A 17,873-nucleotide genomic window follows, 5' to 3' on the forward strand; every position below is an offset into this window, starting at 1 on the left:
ACAGCAAGTATCTTTCTCTTTTCCTTGCTAAAGCACTAATATCAATAGCCTGCTTCTATCTGCACACCAGCTTTCATGAAACCATACAGGAGACTGCCTCTGGGTCTTAAAGAAATGCATCGGATACCTTGGTTCTGTGCTTTTAGCTGGATCATGAGGGAGGAATTCGAGTTCTCTGCAAAGCTGTTGTCAAACTCGTTCTTCTCCGACAGAATACTTGAATTTGTTTCTTTATCCCAAGGAAAGGAGAATGCTGCAGAACTTCCCCTTGCAGGTGTTTCTGGATTTCTAGAAGGTGTCTTTTCCTGTTGCCATGAAAACACAGATGAGGAAGCCTGATGCCGAGCAATCTCTCTGTGACTCAAAGAGCTTTGAGGATGAGGCTGGTTTATTTTCTGTGTCCAAAAAAAGAAAAGGATGTACCTTTACACAGTTTCTTATCCAACATAAAACAAAATAACTAATTTAACATTAATAGCTAATAGGTCATCATCATTCCACATAGTTATAACATAATAGCACCAACCAGTGCGAAGCCCTGATATATGTCATTATTTTTTATGCCACGTAAAATAAATAACTTCAGCCCAAGATTCCAAGCAGAGCTGCTACTTATAAACACAAACCAGGATATCAAAAAAAAGAATTGTGACCTGTGTATCTGTATAAGTAACATACACAAATTTTTGTCTTTTTAAAGAGGAGTTTTTAAACTCCAACATTTTTTAAAATCAGAGCCTACATTTTTACTGGCAAGTGAAGACAAGTAAAGTCTAGATTACCATATCTGATATTTGACCAAAATTTCGTTCTACCGGAGAACCACAGGTAAATTCAAAACACATTTAATTATTTAAGCTTATAAAAAGAGTACTCCAAAATTGCTATAATAAAATTGCCAGGTACAAGCTTTCAATATTTCCCCACAGAAAAATTACACTTTTTTCCTCTTTCTTAAGTGAAAAAAACCCCAAAAAGAACCTCAAACAGTAAAGCCCCTATTGCCTTTTTAACTGGATTTTGGAATGCAGCTCATTTGAATTAGTTTTTCTTAAACTAAATCACTAAACCATGTAATACCCAATGTGACTTTTCAGTCAAACCAGAGAATATGCTGTTATCTAGGAACAGCTGTGCCAAGATGAAAAATCTTTATTACATTGTCCAGAATGCTGTGTCTCATCCTGTAAAATAACTTCTTAACAAAGAGGAAAAGAAAACTAAATCATGCATGCAGTAATCATTTCCCCTATATGCCTCTTAAATGTATAGTTTCTGAGACAAAAGCTTGAATCCAGAACTAGCCACAAGGACAAACAAATGCTTCCTGGAATCATAGACTACAAGTCGGAACATATCAGGTATTCCTTTTTCAAATTATGTTTTCCTCATGTATTATTTCACTACTCCTTTTTAAGCTGAATTTTACTCACCGTCGTAATTATTGCAAGTGTTACAAAATGTTGGGTGGTCTTCAACCATATTATTCAATTCCTTTTCAGAACACTAATCAATATGCTGAATAGCACAAGTCTCTCTACTAAGCCTTTTCAGGCTCCTCTCTTGACCATTCCCCATTAAAAATGGACCATTTTTTGCCACTCTGCACTCAATCTTTCCTTTAAATTTGCAAGAGCTCCCATTATCCAATTTTTTCCATTTCATCAGTGTATATCCAACACTACACCAAGTTGCACTTGACTCATGCATTTTCTGATTTGTTCTTAAAAGAAAACCCCCAAAAGGTCTGAAATATGAGGCATGATTTGCCTTTATCAGCAAATGTTGACCTTTTCTCCATACGCCTACACATGCTTCAATAAACATATCGTGTCATGTTTCTAACAATTTGCCCAGGACAAAATGTTGGCCTGACTAAACTGTATTTCCAAGAAGCAGCATTGTAAGTGTTTTTCTCTCATGTCATCATCCTTGTCCCCTTCCAGTGTCAAGCTAAGAATAAGGCAACATTGCACATCACAGTGATTAAACAGTCCCACACTGCAGTGCCCTATCAATTAATGGGAAAATATTCTCTCTATCTGGTGATTTTTTTTAAAAATTACTATTAATTTTATCAATCTAATTTAAGACTACTTCTTATTTCCAATTTGAGGCTGTGCACACATTCAAAAAAAGGCTCTGATATATAAAAGTTTTTAAACCTTTACATAGTAAGTACCAAAGATAAAATTATTTCACATTTTCTGCAATGGCTTTTTCCTTGAGGGCTTTCGCATCTTATTCATCTTGTTCTCAGAGATAAGCTAACACTGTTCCTCCTTCATATATGTTTGAAAGATTTATGGGTTTCTATTTTCTAGGCGTGAATCATTACTCACAATATTTTCCAAGGTTATATCATATAGTATTTAACTTGGCATAACTGACACTGGTTTATCTTGTCTTTGCTTGCAGGAGACTTCCAGTTTGTGAAGGATGTTCTCATTTTTAATGTCCTCCTTTCCTTTGCTATTTAAAGAGGATGGCTTTTCTGAATTCTCCAAGACTACTTCTAAATGGCAGTACACAGATTAATTCTCTCTCTTTTTCTTTTGAAATTATATTTTATGTGATGTATGATATTTTTCACTAGTTTTCCATTTCATTTTCCAAGTTCAATCAGTGGTTACTTTCTTGGATATCACACAAACCATTCCTAAGAGATACTTACCTTAAGCTGGATGGTTCTCAGTTGTAACTCTAGCTCTTTATTTTCTTGTACTTTTTTCCTGTATTTTTCTTCTAGTTCTTCAAACTTAGCATCTACAAAGACATGATGAATATCTGCCTTAGTCCAACCAGTTTTTTACCCAATCCAGCCAGGTTCTTACCCCTATGGGTACCTTCTGACTTGAAATGTTTTAGGATTCAATTATCTTAATGAATTTAAGACTACAGATTTCAAAGGAAAATATCTCCCCAGGAATATAATTTTAAATAAAGTTAGGTAAACTTTAATCTTTTAATCATTTTAATCTTATCTCTTTCAGGAGTGCCATGCTTAGTGGAATGCTGGGCATTGCCACTAACTGCACCCCTTTACAGATATGCAAAAAGAAAGTAAAAGGAACAAGAGTAAGAGATTATCTCAGATTTCCCACTGGAGTAAGACTGAGATGCCAAACTCTCAGAACATTTGTTCACAGCACTGAAAGAAGTAAGTAACATGTATAATATATTGAACACAAAGTTTTTCAGCACAAAGAGCATGAGTGTCTGACCACAGAATTCTCCACTTAAGGAAACTTCCTGTCATTTGTCCAGTTTACTCAAGTATTTTAAATATTTTTGATGTCACTAATTCGAAGACAGACATGATGCTTTGAAACAAATACAGAGCATTAATTGTATAGATTATCATGCACAGTAACAGTCTGTGCAAAAAAATAATCCTTTCCAAATAAATAACACATTTAACTTTTGACTGCATTTTAGTTAAAGTACCTCTGGCACAGGGAGAAATTTGTTCCCCACAACATGAAGAGAAGAGCTGACACCAGGAACAGGCATTCAAAAGACTGCTGCAGTCTACTGGAGGATATTTTATTACTATTCTATGTCCATCAATGTAGATTGAAAAAATGTAATATTTGTGACGTGTTCAATCTGTACTAGTAATTTTGAAAATTGAAACCTAGGGTGCTACAAATTAGATACTTTCACTATAACTTATATAAGAGGGGCTAGGCAACTTAGTAGAAGTGTAGTGTTCAAAATACTCAAACTCCAAGAAAACTGACTATCTATCCTGGATGAAGAAAAGGATCATTTACCATTATTACTTTGAACTGGTGTTAAAGGAGCAGTAAAACTTTTCTGTGGAGTGCCACTGAATGATACATCTCCTGCAGTCAATGTTTGCTGACTTCTCTCAAGCTCACATTTGCATCTGTTTAGGAAAGAAGCAACAGCATAAGTTAATAAATAATAACAGAAAAAAAATGGAAACTAAAAAGTTAAATAGCTATTTTTAACAGCCTGACATACACTAACAAATTATATCATTCTAAGGACTTAGTTTAAAGATCAAGTCAAGACACATCCACTGAAAATTTTTAGATGGTGCAACACAAAAATATAAATGACATATTTTATTTAAAGTTTCAAAATAGTTAATCAGTTACACAGGAGTCACAACTAAAAAACAAAATCAAGCCCCAAGTAGAAGAAATTCTGTTAGAACTCCTTGAGGTCTTACTGTATGAAGCTGTAGTTCAGCTAAACACACCCAAATAACTGTAAGCACTGAGACTATCAAACTCTTACTCTTCAGTGAGCATCTTTCTGGCAGGAAACACAACTTTCAGTTATGTTCTGATACTGCACACCTTCAGAAAAGTATGCATACTACATCAAAATGCAAGGGAATACTCTCCAGTCAACAGTGTATTTTTCATGTGTTCCATTTACTCCACTACCCAAAACACCACAGCAGATAACCCATTTGAGGGAATTTTGTGAGCTTGAAGATACCAGGGCATCCAATGAAACCATATAACTAGTTCAGAGGCCATACAGTAACTTTTGTCCTGCTCAGGGAGCACAGGTTGATGATAGTCCCAGGCTGTAGCCCACTGCATCAGTGACTCCGTATTTGCCTTTTTTATTTTCTCTCTCTTTAACAGCTCAAAGCCAAGAACTCCTCTCCCAGAGGACCATCAGTTGGGATGAAGTGGCAAATGATCAGGTATGAAACAAAAGGCATACAAATACAAAATCACAAACAAAAGTCACAAGAATGAAGTACATGCAGTAACTGATATTTTGTAATGAACAGTTACATAAAATAATAAAATGGGAAGGCAAAACTCAGCAAACCAGACTCAATTTTGGGAATAGATAAATGGAACATGTATCCTCAGCTCACAGTCTCAGTCCCAACATTTGACAGCAGATACAGAGAACATTAGTGGGGTTCTATCAATCCTGTTGAATCTCACTGGATTCTTCACTGATGGATCTCAGCAGCTCCTTACACAAAGTTGGTATTTCTACATGCCATAAACTGTGTTGCATTATTTGTCACAGCAGTCAAATACCTCAACTCTCTTTAGTTTTCACAAAAATCAAAGAGAAAAAAAAAGAAAAAAAAAAGAAATATTGAAAAAGCAATGCAGCTTCCTCTTTATTTGCTTCTACTGGGACATGTATGAGGCATGAGGAAAAAAAAATTATGAAATAAGTATTGTAAATATGTTATAGACATACAGCAAGTCCTCACCTTTTCAGTTCTTGCTCTAGCTTTTCAATATCCTTCTTGCAGGAATTCAGCTGACCTGACTGAATGTTGACCTGAGATTCCTTTACTTGAAGATCATGTGAAATTTTCTGCTTTGCTTTCTCAAGATTATCGCACAATTCCATCAAGCTCTGGTTTTCTCTTTTGAGTATTGCAGATTCATTTTTTTCACTTTCAACCTAGTTGGAACACAGAGACATTATTGAAGTTATCAACTCCTCTCTATACTTTGGTGCATTTATTATTTTAGTAACACAAAGTTCAGATGTTTGTGGTGGGTTCAGCACAATGCTGTTATTTTCTTCATAACACTTGAAAATCCTGACAGCTCTAAAACCTCAAATGTACACATTGTTTAAATATTCCTGGGTGTGAACAAAACACACATTTCCAAAATTCAACTCAGTGACATTAACAGTTTCTCTTTATTGATGAGATACTAGCTCTTCAAAAAATTAAACAATCCCTAAATACTAATAATCATCATTAGTCCACATTCTTCACTGATCATCTCACTTTGCTTTCCAGGCTATCTTTAGCAGCCAGAAGACATTGGCTCACTCCACAAAGTGTGCACAATAATTATTAAAGGTCACAGCTTTGAAGACAGAGTCTGGCAGAAAAAATGCCCTTCTCCTCCCTGGAGGAACAGCCAAGGGGCATCATCCTTGCCACAGTGCTGTTCTTTGACTGACAATTGTATTACCTGATGCTTCTGGGAGTTTTAAAGCATCCTTTCTTTTTGTTTGGGGACCACAGCAGTTCCTTGGAATGGTTGAAACAACTTCCTGGAAACTCACGAGAAAAGACTCAAAGGAAACTGCTAGACTAAAGATTTTCTAGAAAGTTGTAGCAGTCTAAGGGGAATAACAAGCAACCTTCTTAAATTGTCTCTGAGCTGAAGTCAAAGAATACAAAACAAAATTGAACCAAATGGGTCACTGCTGACCTGAAACATGGCAGGACCCTGACCAATCAGGTTTTCAGTCCCTTGGTTACAGAGCTGACAGGGTAGAGTTGGATGAGGTGTAAAATTACAGCCCAAAAAACTAAAAAGAACACCAAATCCTAAACCCCCAGTATCTACAAGGAAAAAACTAAGGAAAAACATAAACTAAGATTATAGATATCTGTAGGCAAGATAAAATAGGAAGAGGGTGCCAACTGTGCAGCTCTGGTATATAAAATAGGCCCAATCCTTATCATGGATTTTAACAAGTATAACAATAAAATGTTTATTTTCTTAATCATAAAGAGCTGTAGAAAAAACGCAAAATACACATAAATAACTAGAAATGGACAATCATGCCAAACAGATAGGAAGCAGGAACTATATTAACAACCAAAAAGAACTAAACAGAGGGAGGAACATGATGAGTATTAAGTAAGATGAAGACAGACAGTCTGTAATTCTGTGTTACCTTTCCTTTCAGTCAGGGAGAAGAAGCAAAACACTAACCCATTCCCTAACAACAACTACCAGAAAACAAATTTGTTATGACAGGGTTTAGCATGTAGAACAGCATTTTGGGTTACCTTCTGCTTCTGTTTCTGCAATGCTGCCTCCAAAGTCTCTAGCTGGTATTGCCTTTGCTGACGCTCCTTTTTAAACTTATCCACTTGACTTTCCAGCTCGTGGATCTTCTGCAGGACTCTGGGGGACAGACCCTCTTTCCACTCCTCCACAGCCCAGCTCATACTGGCCAGATTCTTGTTTCACATAGAATGGAGTATTATGCCTGAAACACAAAGACAACTACAATGAGACCTTCCAAGAGGTGAAGTAAGCATCCCTTTTAAAGTTGCATCTTTTAAGCTCAGCAGCGATTAGAATACAGCATTCCATAACCTTACAGGCTTCCTGATCTAAACACCAAGCAGCACCTTAAAACATAAAGTCCTACTTTGACACACTTGTATGCAGTTAAGAGCAGATCATAAAACCTCGCTGTAAGGAATCTCCTGGCAACAACAGGGTTTATACTCTTAGACCTGCATTTGACAGCTCTACCTCAGGGGGCGTGTCCTTGCCAAAACAAACGGCTCCGTAGGATGCCCCAACAACGCTTCGTTATTTATTTTCAAAGCAGCGCGGCTGAGCTCGGGTATCTCAGAGTACCTAAAATTAGAGACCAACAGGCCGAGAGTGCCCTCACAGAACAGGGCGGCTGTCTGCCACCGTCAGCCCCGCGCCCAACGGCTCACTCACTGTTAAGCGCCGACTGGAGCCCGTCGACAGCGACTCGAGCCCGTCGACTGCTGCCGCCGCTGCCGCCGCTGCCGCCGCTGCCGCCGCTGCCGCCGCTGCCGCCGCTGCCGCCGCTGCCGCCGCTGCCGCCACAGACCCGCGGCGCCCTCAGCCCTCACAGCGGCCGCGCTCCCGCCGCGACTCAAACCCGGCGCCGCCGCCCTGCGGCCGTTTGCGCCCACCCCCGCCATGCCACGGCCCCGCGCGCTGATTGGCCCGCTCACCACGCCGCTCGCCACGCGGCCGCGGCCCTTCGGCCAATGGGAGCGCAGCGTGGCGCCGCCCGCCCTCCTGAGTGGCTGGTTCGGAAGCGTTCAAACTCCATTGGAGGCGGCGGCGCAGGCGCGCCGTGGCCCTGAGGCCGTTGCCCTCAGCTGGGCGGGGCGGTGCCCGCAGTCGGGCGGGGCGAGCGGCGGGGCGGGAAGGGAATGAGGGTGGGATGAGGGTGGGCAAAGGGATGGGGATGAAAGCGGCGGTTGTGGGGTGTAACGGCGGTGTCACATCTTTATCCAAACCCACTTTCCCAACCCCAAAGAGAACTTGAGTTTTGAAAAAATGAACGACAACACGCTGTGCCGGTCGAAACCGTTCACTGGGAAAGGTCAACGGCGGGATCCCGAAGTGCTTTCGTATTCAGTTCTGCTCCCGGGGATTGGGGTTCGTTTTTTCTTTAGGGTTTTTTTTTTTTTTTTTTTTTTTTTGAGGCGAGGGAGGCAATATAGCCCAATGCTACACGTTTTCTGCCCAGAAATACAAAATCAATCAAAATAGTTTGTAAGTATGGTCTAACACAGAGCACAGAATGGACATGGCAACTGTGAAGGCTGAAGTATTCTAAGGCTCCTGTGAACTTCCCCGGGTACCTGTGACTGGTTTTTCAAACCCCCTGGTATTCCCCTCCCTGAGGTGAGTTTTGGATTTGATGTGCAATGTTCCCTTCCGTCAGAATCCGTGACTTGTGATTCTATGATCTGATTGTCATTTTACCTATTTAAATGTTCTGCCTCTCATAATCGTTCTGAGAATATTTACTCAAGCTCTGTTCTTTTAATCATATTTAGGAAATCGAGTTAAACAAATCTTCCGTGAGAAGTTAAACAGCTCACCAGTCAGCTGGTGAGAGCTCTGATTATAAATAAACACAGCACAACAAACTCACCAGCACATTGTCAAAAAATCTCCAAACTATCTCCTGAAAAAAACAAGCCATTGCAGTGATGGAACTGATCCATCACAAATACCTCTTCAGAAATAATGATTTAAAAACCCCAAAACAACCAGACAGGCTAGAAATTTCCATGGCGAACTTTATGCAGGTGTTCCTGGGGGAGCAGCACAGAACAGCAGTGGAGCAGGAACTACTTTAGAAGAGCGGAAAATCCTCACACACTGCCAAATAAGTAATGAAATAAGTACTGCCAAATAATTAGTGTAAGCTGAGAACCAGTCTGAAGTGAAGGGGATCCTCTGTGTGGTGGACAAGGGGCAAATGTTCTGTAAGAATAAAATACTCATTAAATGCTACTTTCAGTGTTTCCCATTGGACAGTAAAAAACTGCTACTTAATCAATTGTAGAAGTTGAAGAGTTTTCATTTTCATGATATTACAGTGGGACTACGGATGGACATGGAGCTCTAGCATTTAATCTAGTTCATCATGATTAATCCCTCAGGGAAAACTTCAGTGAAATGGCTTCAACTTCTATGACTAGTGGCATATTTTTCAGAAGAGAATGAATGAGTAGAGACAGCCTCCAGTGCTCTTACAAGACATGAAAAGTGAAAAATCAGCTGTTCTGTGCAGAACTTTTAAGATGGAGTCTGATTAATATCTGGATAACTGAGGCTACAGGAAGGGAACCTGACCATTATTGTCAACTTAAATATGAGAAAACACTTTTTCTGAAGCTGATTTCTGAGAATGGTCAGGTTTGTACTGGGTTAATGATTTATCAATTAATTCTTTCATATTTGAAAACCTTTATGTAACTATTGCAGGAATGAACTAATTATCATGAAAGATAAAAAGACTTGTAAAGAGTACATAAACTTGTTTTTTCTTTTGCCACATCAACTTATTCTGCCTAATACCTTCATAGGTGTCAAGACATTAATTGCCAGAAGTAAATATAAGAATAAATTATTAGTAAATGTAAGACTGAATTATGAGATACGTAAGATCAAATATTCTGAAAAAATAATAACAATTTATAAATTATCTTAATAATAACCATCAGTTTGTCTAACACTTTTAATTATTTTCATTATTCTCTACTGGCTTGAATTCTATAGGTCTTTCTAAGAGGTTCTCAAAATCCCCTGTGTTAGAGTTCCCCATGATTTTGAGCAAAGACTACCTCAAGTCTTGTGAAATGGCTTTTCTCTGTCCTTGAAATTCCATTCAGTTTTTGCCAAATGCCAAACATCACCATTTATGTTTTCTCACCTACAATCCTTACTTGAATTTTTTTAGTAAGGGTCCAGAACAGTAAGTAGAATACAAAAACCACTAAAAGTTAAATTTGTATTGCTACAGCTTATGTCAGAACATGTGATGGAACCAAACAGAAGGGAAAGAAAGGAAAAGAAGTTGTGATGAGAAAATCTCTCCATTCTCGAATAAAACTTGAAGTGGAAACCAGATGGAGCTTCTCCTGCATATTCTTCTTCACTGGACTCAGAATCCATCAGGAAAGGCCAAATTCATGTAAATGTATATAGAAATACATATGCACATCAAAGAGCACTTGGGGAGCTGGAGCAATCCCATTCACCCAGGGAAAGAGATAAATGGGCTGGGTACTCTGTGTCTGATGGGGTTCCACCTTCCCAGCTTCCTTGTGGAGGCACCAGAGGCAGACACCCTGCAAGCTGGGTGTGAAAGAGAAAATGGAACATTTTCCTTAGCCTCACCCAAACCCCACCCTGTACTAAGTGATGCCTCTTGCCTCTGCAAAACAAAATTCCCCATCTCTGCCAATGCAGGAAAGTAACTGAGAAGATGGTGGCAGTTTAGGTGTCAGTACTGCAGCTGCACAGTTAAGTCTGCAGTAATAGAACCAGTGAGCTACTGTTGTAAAATACAATGTTTGGTTGTTTGCACACCCTCAGATTCCCTATTCTTCACATGGTTTTTCACAGAACACATAGCTTGTTTGGTGAACAGAATGAATGTTAAGGTGGATGCCATTGGGATGCATAAAGAACCTTAAACTCTCGATTTCTCAACTGCCTTTTACTCTTAAAAACAGTTGAAGTGACTTGCACAACCTTTTTTCACAGTTTATTAATAAAATCAGGGACCACAGTATATCACATATTGTAACTCTGTTCCCAGTGGAGATGGGGCTGTTTCTCAGTATTACAGTATTTTTGTGTGCCAATTGAAACTGTTACTGAAGTGCCAATGCCTACACCTGCACTAGTGTCAATTGGATGAATGTATCAGCGGATCAAATACCTACAGTTGCTCTATTGTTTGGGATCACACTGGCTAGTACAGCCTACTAAACACCAGTGGGGAGGTTTCCTAGTACTGAGAAGGTGACTGAGGTTACCTGGCTTGTCTAAGGTAACACAGTGAATCACATGGACAGGGACCCACAGCTGTGGCTTCTGGCAGTTTAAAACACCTCCAGTCAATGTTGCCAAACAGCCAACCTCCCTTCTGTCCCCCACCTTGCCACTGCTCCTTTGTGACAACTTTGGTGCTGATCTGAACTGCCAGGTGAGAAGTTTAAACAGGTAAGGGGTATTATGTTAAGCAAAGACCTTTCTGGTAGAATCAGCATGTACATATATTCATTGGGCTGCAAACCGCTGCATTGTGGGGCAAGACAAATGCCTGTTCCAGCTCAGCAGGTGGAGCAGGGATATGCAGGAGAGAGTGAAGAGGGCTGTGGCACCAGCTCAAATGAGTTTAAAAATCGTACAACAAGACCTTAAGTACCTGTGCTGTAATCCTTAACACCTATCTGTCACAAATGATAGTAAGAAAACTTTACACAATAAATGAATTCTTGGGTTTTATAACCAGTGTGTTTTACAGGGATAAAACTGTCTTGCAGCTCCTGCTTTCAGTTAAGTCCCTGATATATTTAGGACAATTACTCTCAATAATTTTCATCACAGAGAAGTATTCTCTGACCTTTACATGCAGCGCAGTATTATTGTGATTTTTTAATAATCTACAAACTTCTGCGTAAGTGTTAACCACTGGATTTAAAGCTGCTGAGCAGTTACAAAGACATACTACAATAAAAAATAGTACATTATTTAAGCATATAAAGGATTGAAAACCAGGGTGCTTGTTAGTTGATGTTAGCAAATGTTAGTTTTGAATGTAAATGTTACTTGTATAATGCTTGTTAGTATATTGGAAGGGTGGAGGAAGAAAGCAGACATCTAAAATGAAATGTTTTTTATGTAAGTGAACACATACCCTCCTACCTGAAGATGGATCTGCAACTATAGCAATAGTTACAGTACTGAAAAGGTATTCATGTCTTTCTTTCCTTTTCTAAAAACATTATTTTCAAACTCTATGAATACAGCCATTAGCATAATGCTTAAAGGGCTGATGTACAGTTAAGAAAATTATAAATAATTACAGCAATTACATTATGATCTGACACATTAAGTCCATATTGTCAAGGACTTCAAATTACCAGTTACTAAACTGTAAATAAGATTGGAATACTTTTTTTTCTTTAATGGTGATTTCCCTCTCTTTATAGTTCTGTTACCAACCAGAAATGATAATAGCAAGCAAATGTTTCACATTACATATGTTAACACAAAAAATACTTTCATTATACTATCAAACACTGTTATATCTTATGGGCAATGAGTTATCAGATTTCAAAGGGCATTTGGTAAGATGGGAAAAAGTATCCTTTGTGGTCCAATCTTACCTAACTTTCATGGATCTATAGCTTGCATCTCCTTTGGCCCCTATTTTTGTTAGAACAGTATGCTTAACCACACACAAGTACGTCTACTGTGAATATCATCCTCTTCTAACCAGAGAGAAAAGCAGTTAAGAGAGTAGCGTAATACATATAAACTAAAAGGCATGTACTTTTTTATAGCCATCTCTGACTCCTGCCACCTTTTGTACCACCTTTTAAAAATGGGGAATTTAGAAAATGCCAGCTGGTATGTTAGGTTACCTCTATTTCTTGTCAGACCTCCCTAAGGTTTGTTTCTTCTTTGGCTTACATTCAATAATTTTCTCCCTCTATCACCGTTACCTACTTTATTAACTTTTCTTTTTCACTACTTTTTAATTTCCCTTTTCCTCAAAGGCCATCTCTCCCAGTGGTACCCGGCCATGATATCTGCATGACTCCCTTCGCAAGTCTGAGTTTTTCTTCTTTGTTGGCTTCTCTGTTCTAGGTTCTTGATCATTTATCATAGCTGCTTTTGCTAATATTCAGTTTGAACATCCCCTTCCTATGTACTACCAAAATTAAACTCTTGAGCTCAAACTTTGTTTCTCCTTTGTTACGATCTGGGATGCACATAAGAATTCAAGTTTTGTTGCTTTCTAATCACTGGCCCAAATTTCAGCATTTTGTCATGGAAGTGGATTTGTGTTTCTATTATTTTTTTGAACATCCACATTGCCCAGGAAAGATACAAATCCATACCCTTTGGAAACACCAGTTCTGTCAGTAATTACTTTCACCTCACAATACACAGTATTGCATAATTATATAATAAAGAAACTCCAAATTTCCGCTTCTTTCACCCTTAAATAAATTCCACCAATCAAGACTGTTGGCATGATCATCATGTGTTTGGCATGATTTTTCCTTCTGGGAAAACATGACCCTGACTGACTGTTGACATGGGTGTTACCTGCTGAAGTACTTGCACAGTGGGTCTCTGCTTTTGCACACATCATTCACAGAAGCTGCGATTGTGCCCACACACAAAAAATAAATGAGGCTTCTAAAACAAAAAAAAACCCCAAAACAAACCAAACCTGCAGACAGGGGTTTTTTTTGGGGGGGGGGGGGGGGGGCAGATTTTGGGGTTTTTTCCCTCAGAAGTGGACAAAGGCAGCTGTGTACAAACTTCGGCCTCATGGATTGTGTACAAATCTCATCTGGATTTACATGGGACTGCCTTCTGTTTGAATCTGTATAGGTTACCTTGAGCCCAGGTAATTCTCTCAGGTACTGGATACTCTTCTCCATGGCGTTACACCTGCTTGGGCACACCACTAGATCATCCTGGAAAGAATACCTTTCCCTCATGCTTGACAGGAGTCCCCAGAACACTAAAGAACATGTTCAGCACTCTGAATTCTTTCATATATCAGATGGCTTATCTGTCGGTATCTCCTGTTCGGCTTCCAGCTCTTGCTCACTCCAAGACTCAGATAAGCCTTTCCACTCATCATTATCCCTGATAAAAGGTTAAGTCTTTACCTCATTTCAGCCCTGCTGACTGCTTGCCATCTGACTTAACCTGGCCACGGAGAGAGGGCTTTAGGTCCACAGCGTGTCTGCAGCCTGAACCCAGGATCTAAGCTGAAATAGTGGTCTTCTGACAACCAAGAATTCATTGTGAGGAAATTCCACTGTTATTTATTATACACACACACACACACACACACACACACACATATATATATATATATAAAATTTATATATATATTTAATGCAAGTACTTATCTGAGAATCTATACTTGCTTTGTGTTGTGTTCACTAATTGGTCAAACAATTTATTAGACAGTGAGATAATTAAGAACATCCCCTATACCATTTATGACAAAGTAATCAAATCACTTATTAGTCTCTACCTATCTTAATGTTGTCTCTAAAATCTTCCAGTGTTTCTCTGTGAAAAGTTTGTTTATTTAAGACAAAAGTACACTTCCTTATCCTACCTTACCATAACCACCCCAACATTAGTTCTGCTATTGTTACAGGCAAGCTCTACAGTGAGTTTTCAGTCACCTAAGCAATTGTAGTAGGAAACCCATCTCAAACAGCCATAGTTTATGAGCCATTAACTGAAATGATCCAACAGACTAAGTATGGAAGGAGGAAACAACTGCTCTCCACATCTTAATGACTTTGGTTATCATTTTATCTCCTCACCTCTTCCAAGTCTAAATGTCAACAGTTTTATTGATATTTCCTATGCTAGTTTTGTATTAATCTTTTCCAGGAATTTTTTTAATGTATTTCAAGTATTTCCAGAGCATCTAGCTTATCATGTAAATGACAGTCAGCATAGAAAATAATATTTATATATGCACCTCTCAGCATCCCAAACTGCTCTAACTCAGAGCAAGTTCTCTGTTTGTTTTGACCAAAAGTGAGAAGAAGAATCAGAGCTTTTTTAGAAACAATATACAGATTCCAAAAAGCTGAGACACATCTAGCTGAGGTTTTATTCTTTTACAGTATACTTCAGAAAATCATTTCAGAAAACTTTAAAATCTGGAGTTTCAGAGTGCTCTCATATCCAAGCATGGTCTTAGACCCGTTTCACAGAGATAAGCAAATATTAATGGCTCAATTCAAGTTACACAGGTTTGTGACAGTCCCAAACCCACATTTTAGATTATGACATTAGCTTTTTGCTTTCTCAAGAATCAGTCAGACACATAAATCCACGCTGAGATGCATGAAGATTATCAGAAGTGGGCAGTCACTAAAGCATCTACGAATCAGTGGTGTATACTGACGTCAAGGCAAGCTGAAAACCAAGTCCTGCCAAAAGCTAGTAATTTTTTTTTTGTTTGGGTTGGGTTGTTTTTTTGGGTTTTTTGTTTGTTTTTTTTTTTCAAGAGGCCACTGTTTTAAGAAATCTGAAGACCTAATATCATGCTAAATGGTACATTCAAAAATATCCAAATTGGTAATCCATGAAAACTGTAAAAATGTTATTCATTCTGTCATTGGGCAACAGTAACAGTTGCATAGTAAGGTACATTCATTGTCCCAGACCCCTTTGGAGTACTGGAAACCATGGAATCAAAAATTCATTACTTTATTCACAAATACTAAAAAGTTTTTTGTTTTACTGCCATCACTGGAGACCTGAAAAGAGACACAGGTACTAAACAAGTCCTCAGGCAGAATACAACCCTAAGGAAACTAGAATATTCAACACAGCGTAGTTTATTTGCACAGATAATCAACCAAGACTTACTACAAGACTGGGTGCTGGCTTAGTTGTGATAAGCCATAGAGTATTATAACATGTTAGCTCATGCTTGGTGGCAACAGGTTTGTTTTCCAAGGTTGTGTAATCCAAATTCCTTTTCAAAGAGATGATTTTGAGAAGCACTATTAAATGGAGTAATTAATGAGAGCACTGAATACTAGAGAAGGTTTTTTTTTTTTTTTTTTTTTTTTTTTTGTGGTGAGCTTCAAACATTTAAAGTATCAATTTATAAAGAACTAATGATTTTAGGAATGGCAATTTCTGCTAGTGCACTAAATTTCTGCTTACATTACAATCAGGTCAGTGTACCCAGCTGTAGCACATGACAGAGATTTTAGGAACACAGTTAAGGTCACATTTACAATACAAATCGGGAATGTGTTGCAACTGCATTCTTTGATTTGATTGTAATGTAGATGACTGTAAAGCTAATTAAACATCATATACTGTTCACTGGAGAAACCACCAGCTGTTGCTTAAGCACATTTTAAAGACAGTTTTGTATGAAACAGGTTATGACATGGTTTCACCAACCAACAAGGACTGAGATTTTTCCATGTTATAACAAGATTCTTTAACGCACTCAAAATATGTTTAATACAGGTTTTGCTATCAAGGTGCTAAGCCACTTCAAAAATCCTTGCACAGTTTCATAACAAATGTCTCCTTTAATTTGACATAGATAAAGTCAATTTTCCTCTGCTGATAGTTAACCATTTGATCAAGCTGAGTGGTGTTGGGCTTTATTTTTAGGAGGGTTTGAGAAAACATTCAGGCCTACCTAATCCAAAATTTGGGTAAAAAAAAAAAAAAAAATCTCTCTCCTATATGTTTCTTTCATCTGGAAATCAAGAAAGAACCTTCTTAAGATCACTATCATTATCTCGGTTTTCAGACAAGAAAACAGACACAGGGATGTGCTGCTACATGCCCAACATCAGCCAAAAAACTGGTAGCTAAGGTAACTGAGGTACAGTCTTATGTCAGTGAGTTATTTCCAATTTGTTGAGATGTTTTTATTTGTATGTTATTTAGATATTTATTCTATTTTGTAGAGCACTTAATACGATGATCCTGGTGATACTGTACAAGCATCCAATGTAAAAATTTAATTATACCAGAGCAGAGGAAATATTCTTGAGATAGAATCCCTAAATCTTACAACAAGTCAATAAAATCTCTAAATATAATTTAGAGGTGCCATGTTTTCAAGTTTAAAAAATTGCTGTAAAATTCCCTAGCAGTATAGAAAGATAGTACCTAATCCACCTCACATATGACTTGGTACAAGATTAACCATCAAAATTTGCTGGACAAATTTGAACCAGCACAGGTATCTGGAACCAAATCAATAATTTGTATCTTGTAATCTTGGTAATTTGTAAAAATAATTTTTTACCTCAAATTCTTGAAACAGTTTAAGTAACACCTAAGCTAGTTTTAGTCTTTTATTAAATCACTCCCCAACTAGCAGATAAAAAGTTTTAATCCCAAATTCATATACTCCTGACTGCTCTTGAGGAACAAAGATATATGTAAAGATTGCAGGTTTTAATAGTCCTAGAAAACTGTGGTAGCACCAACACAGCAGATTTGCATATGGAAACCTCTTTGCAGAAACTGGCTATAATGTCTGGGAAGTTTGGTGTTTTAAAGCACCTACTGCTACAATCTCTGAAAGTCTAATCCAGATATCAATCACTGCAGTAAGCAATCTCATGAAAAGTAATGATTGTCACAATTCCCAGTTTTGGGAATTGTTCTCTTGGTGGGGTAAATTTGCAATGCATTTTAATTTGCAGAGTTTGTTGAGCTGCCCTTGCTCTTGCTGAGAAGCAGTATGATTTTATTTATTCTAGTTACTTTCATTTCTTCTAGGGGACCCGATCTTGCGTGTGACCAATATGTCTATTCTCCCCCCTCCCCCCCACCCTCCGAAATCTTCCCATCCTTCAGCGTGTCAGTGATTCTTGTAACATTGTTTCTTTTGCAGTTAAGCTCTCTAAACAAGTTTATTTCAAATGCTGAAAGACTTGAGAAAGTGAAAGTGACCAGCTGCAAACCAGGAATCCGACTAAAAGGCAGCTCACCACCTTGAGGCACAGATGCAAAAGTCAGTATTTACTGTGTTAGGAACAGCATCCTTACACCTGGCCCATCATGGGGAGGACAGGACAGCAACCAAACAAGTTAAAT

At 38.3% G+C, this 17,873-nt stretch overlaps 1 protein-coding gene across 2 annotated transcripts in view; it reads right to left on the reverse strand.

The window, feature by feature from the left end:
• CENPF (centromere protein F) overlaps positions 1-7,529 on the reverse strand; it is a 35,517-nt gene extending 27,988 nt beyond the window's left edge. For both annotated transcript variants that reach the window (XM_059841057.1, XM_059841056.1), the window contains exons 1-6: positions 7,452-7,529; positions 6,779-6,981; positions 5,225-5,421; positions 3,777-3,892; positions 2,675-2,766; positions 128-395 (exon numbers count right to left, since the gene is read on the reverse strand). In XM_059841057.1, the coding sequence (XP_059697040.1) occupies positions 128-395; positions 2,675-2,766; positions 3,777-3,892; positions 5,225-5,421; positions 6,779-6,940 (835 nt within the window). In that variant the 5' untranslated portion in view covers positions 6,941-6,981; positions 7,452-7,529. The remainder of the gene's footprint in view (positions 1-127; positions 396-2,674; positions 2,767-3,776; positions 3,893-5,224; positions 5,422-6,778; positions 6,982-7,451) is intronic.
• Positions 7,530-17,873: the final 10,344 nt, after the last annotated feature.

This window comes from Haemorhous mexicanus, chromosome 3 (genome assembly GCF_027477595.1).
Source record: "Haemorhous mexicanus isolate bHaeMex1 chromosome 3, bHaeMex1.pri, whole genome shotgun sequence".
Taxonomy (NCBI): Eukaryota; Metazoa; Chordata; class Aves; order Passeriformes; family Fringillidae; genus Haemorhous; species Haemorhous mexicanus.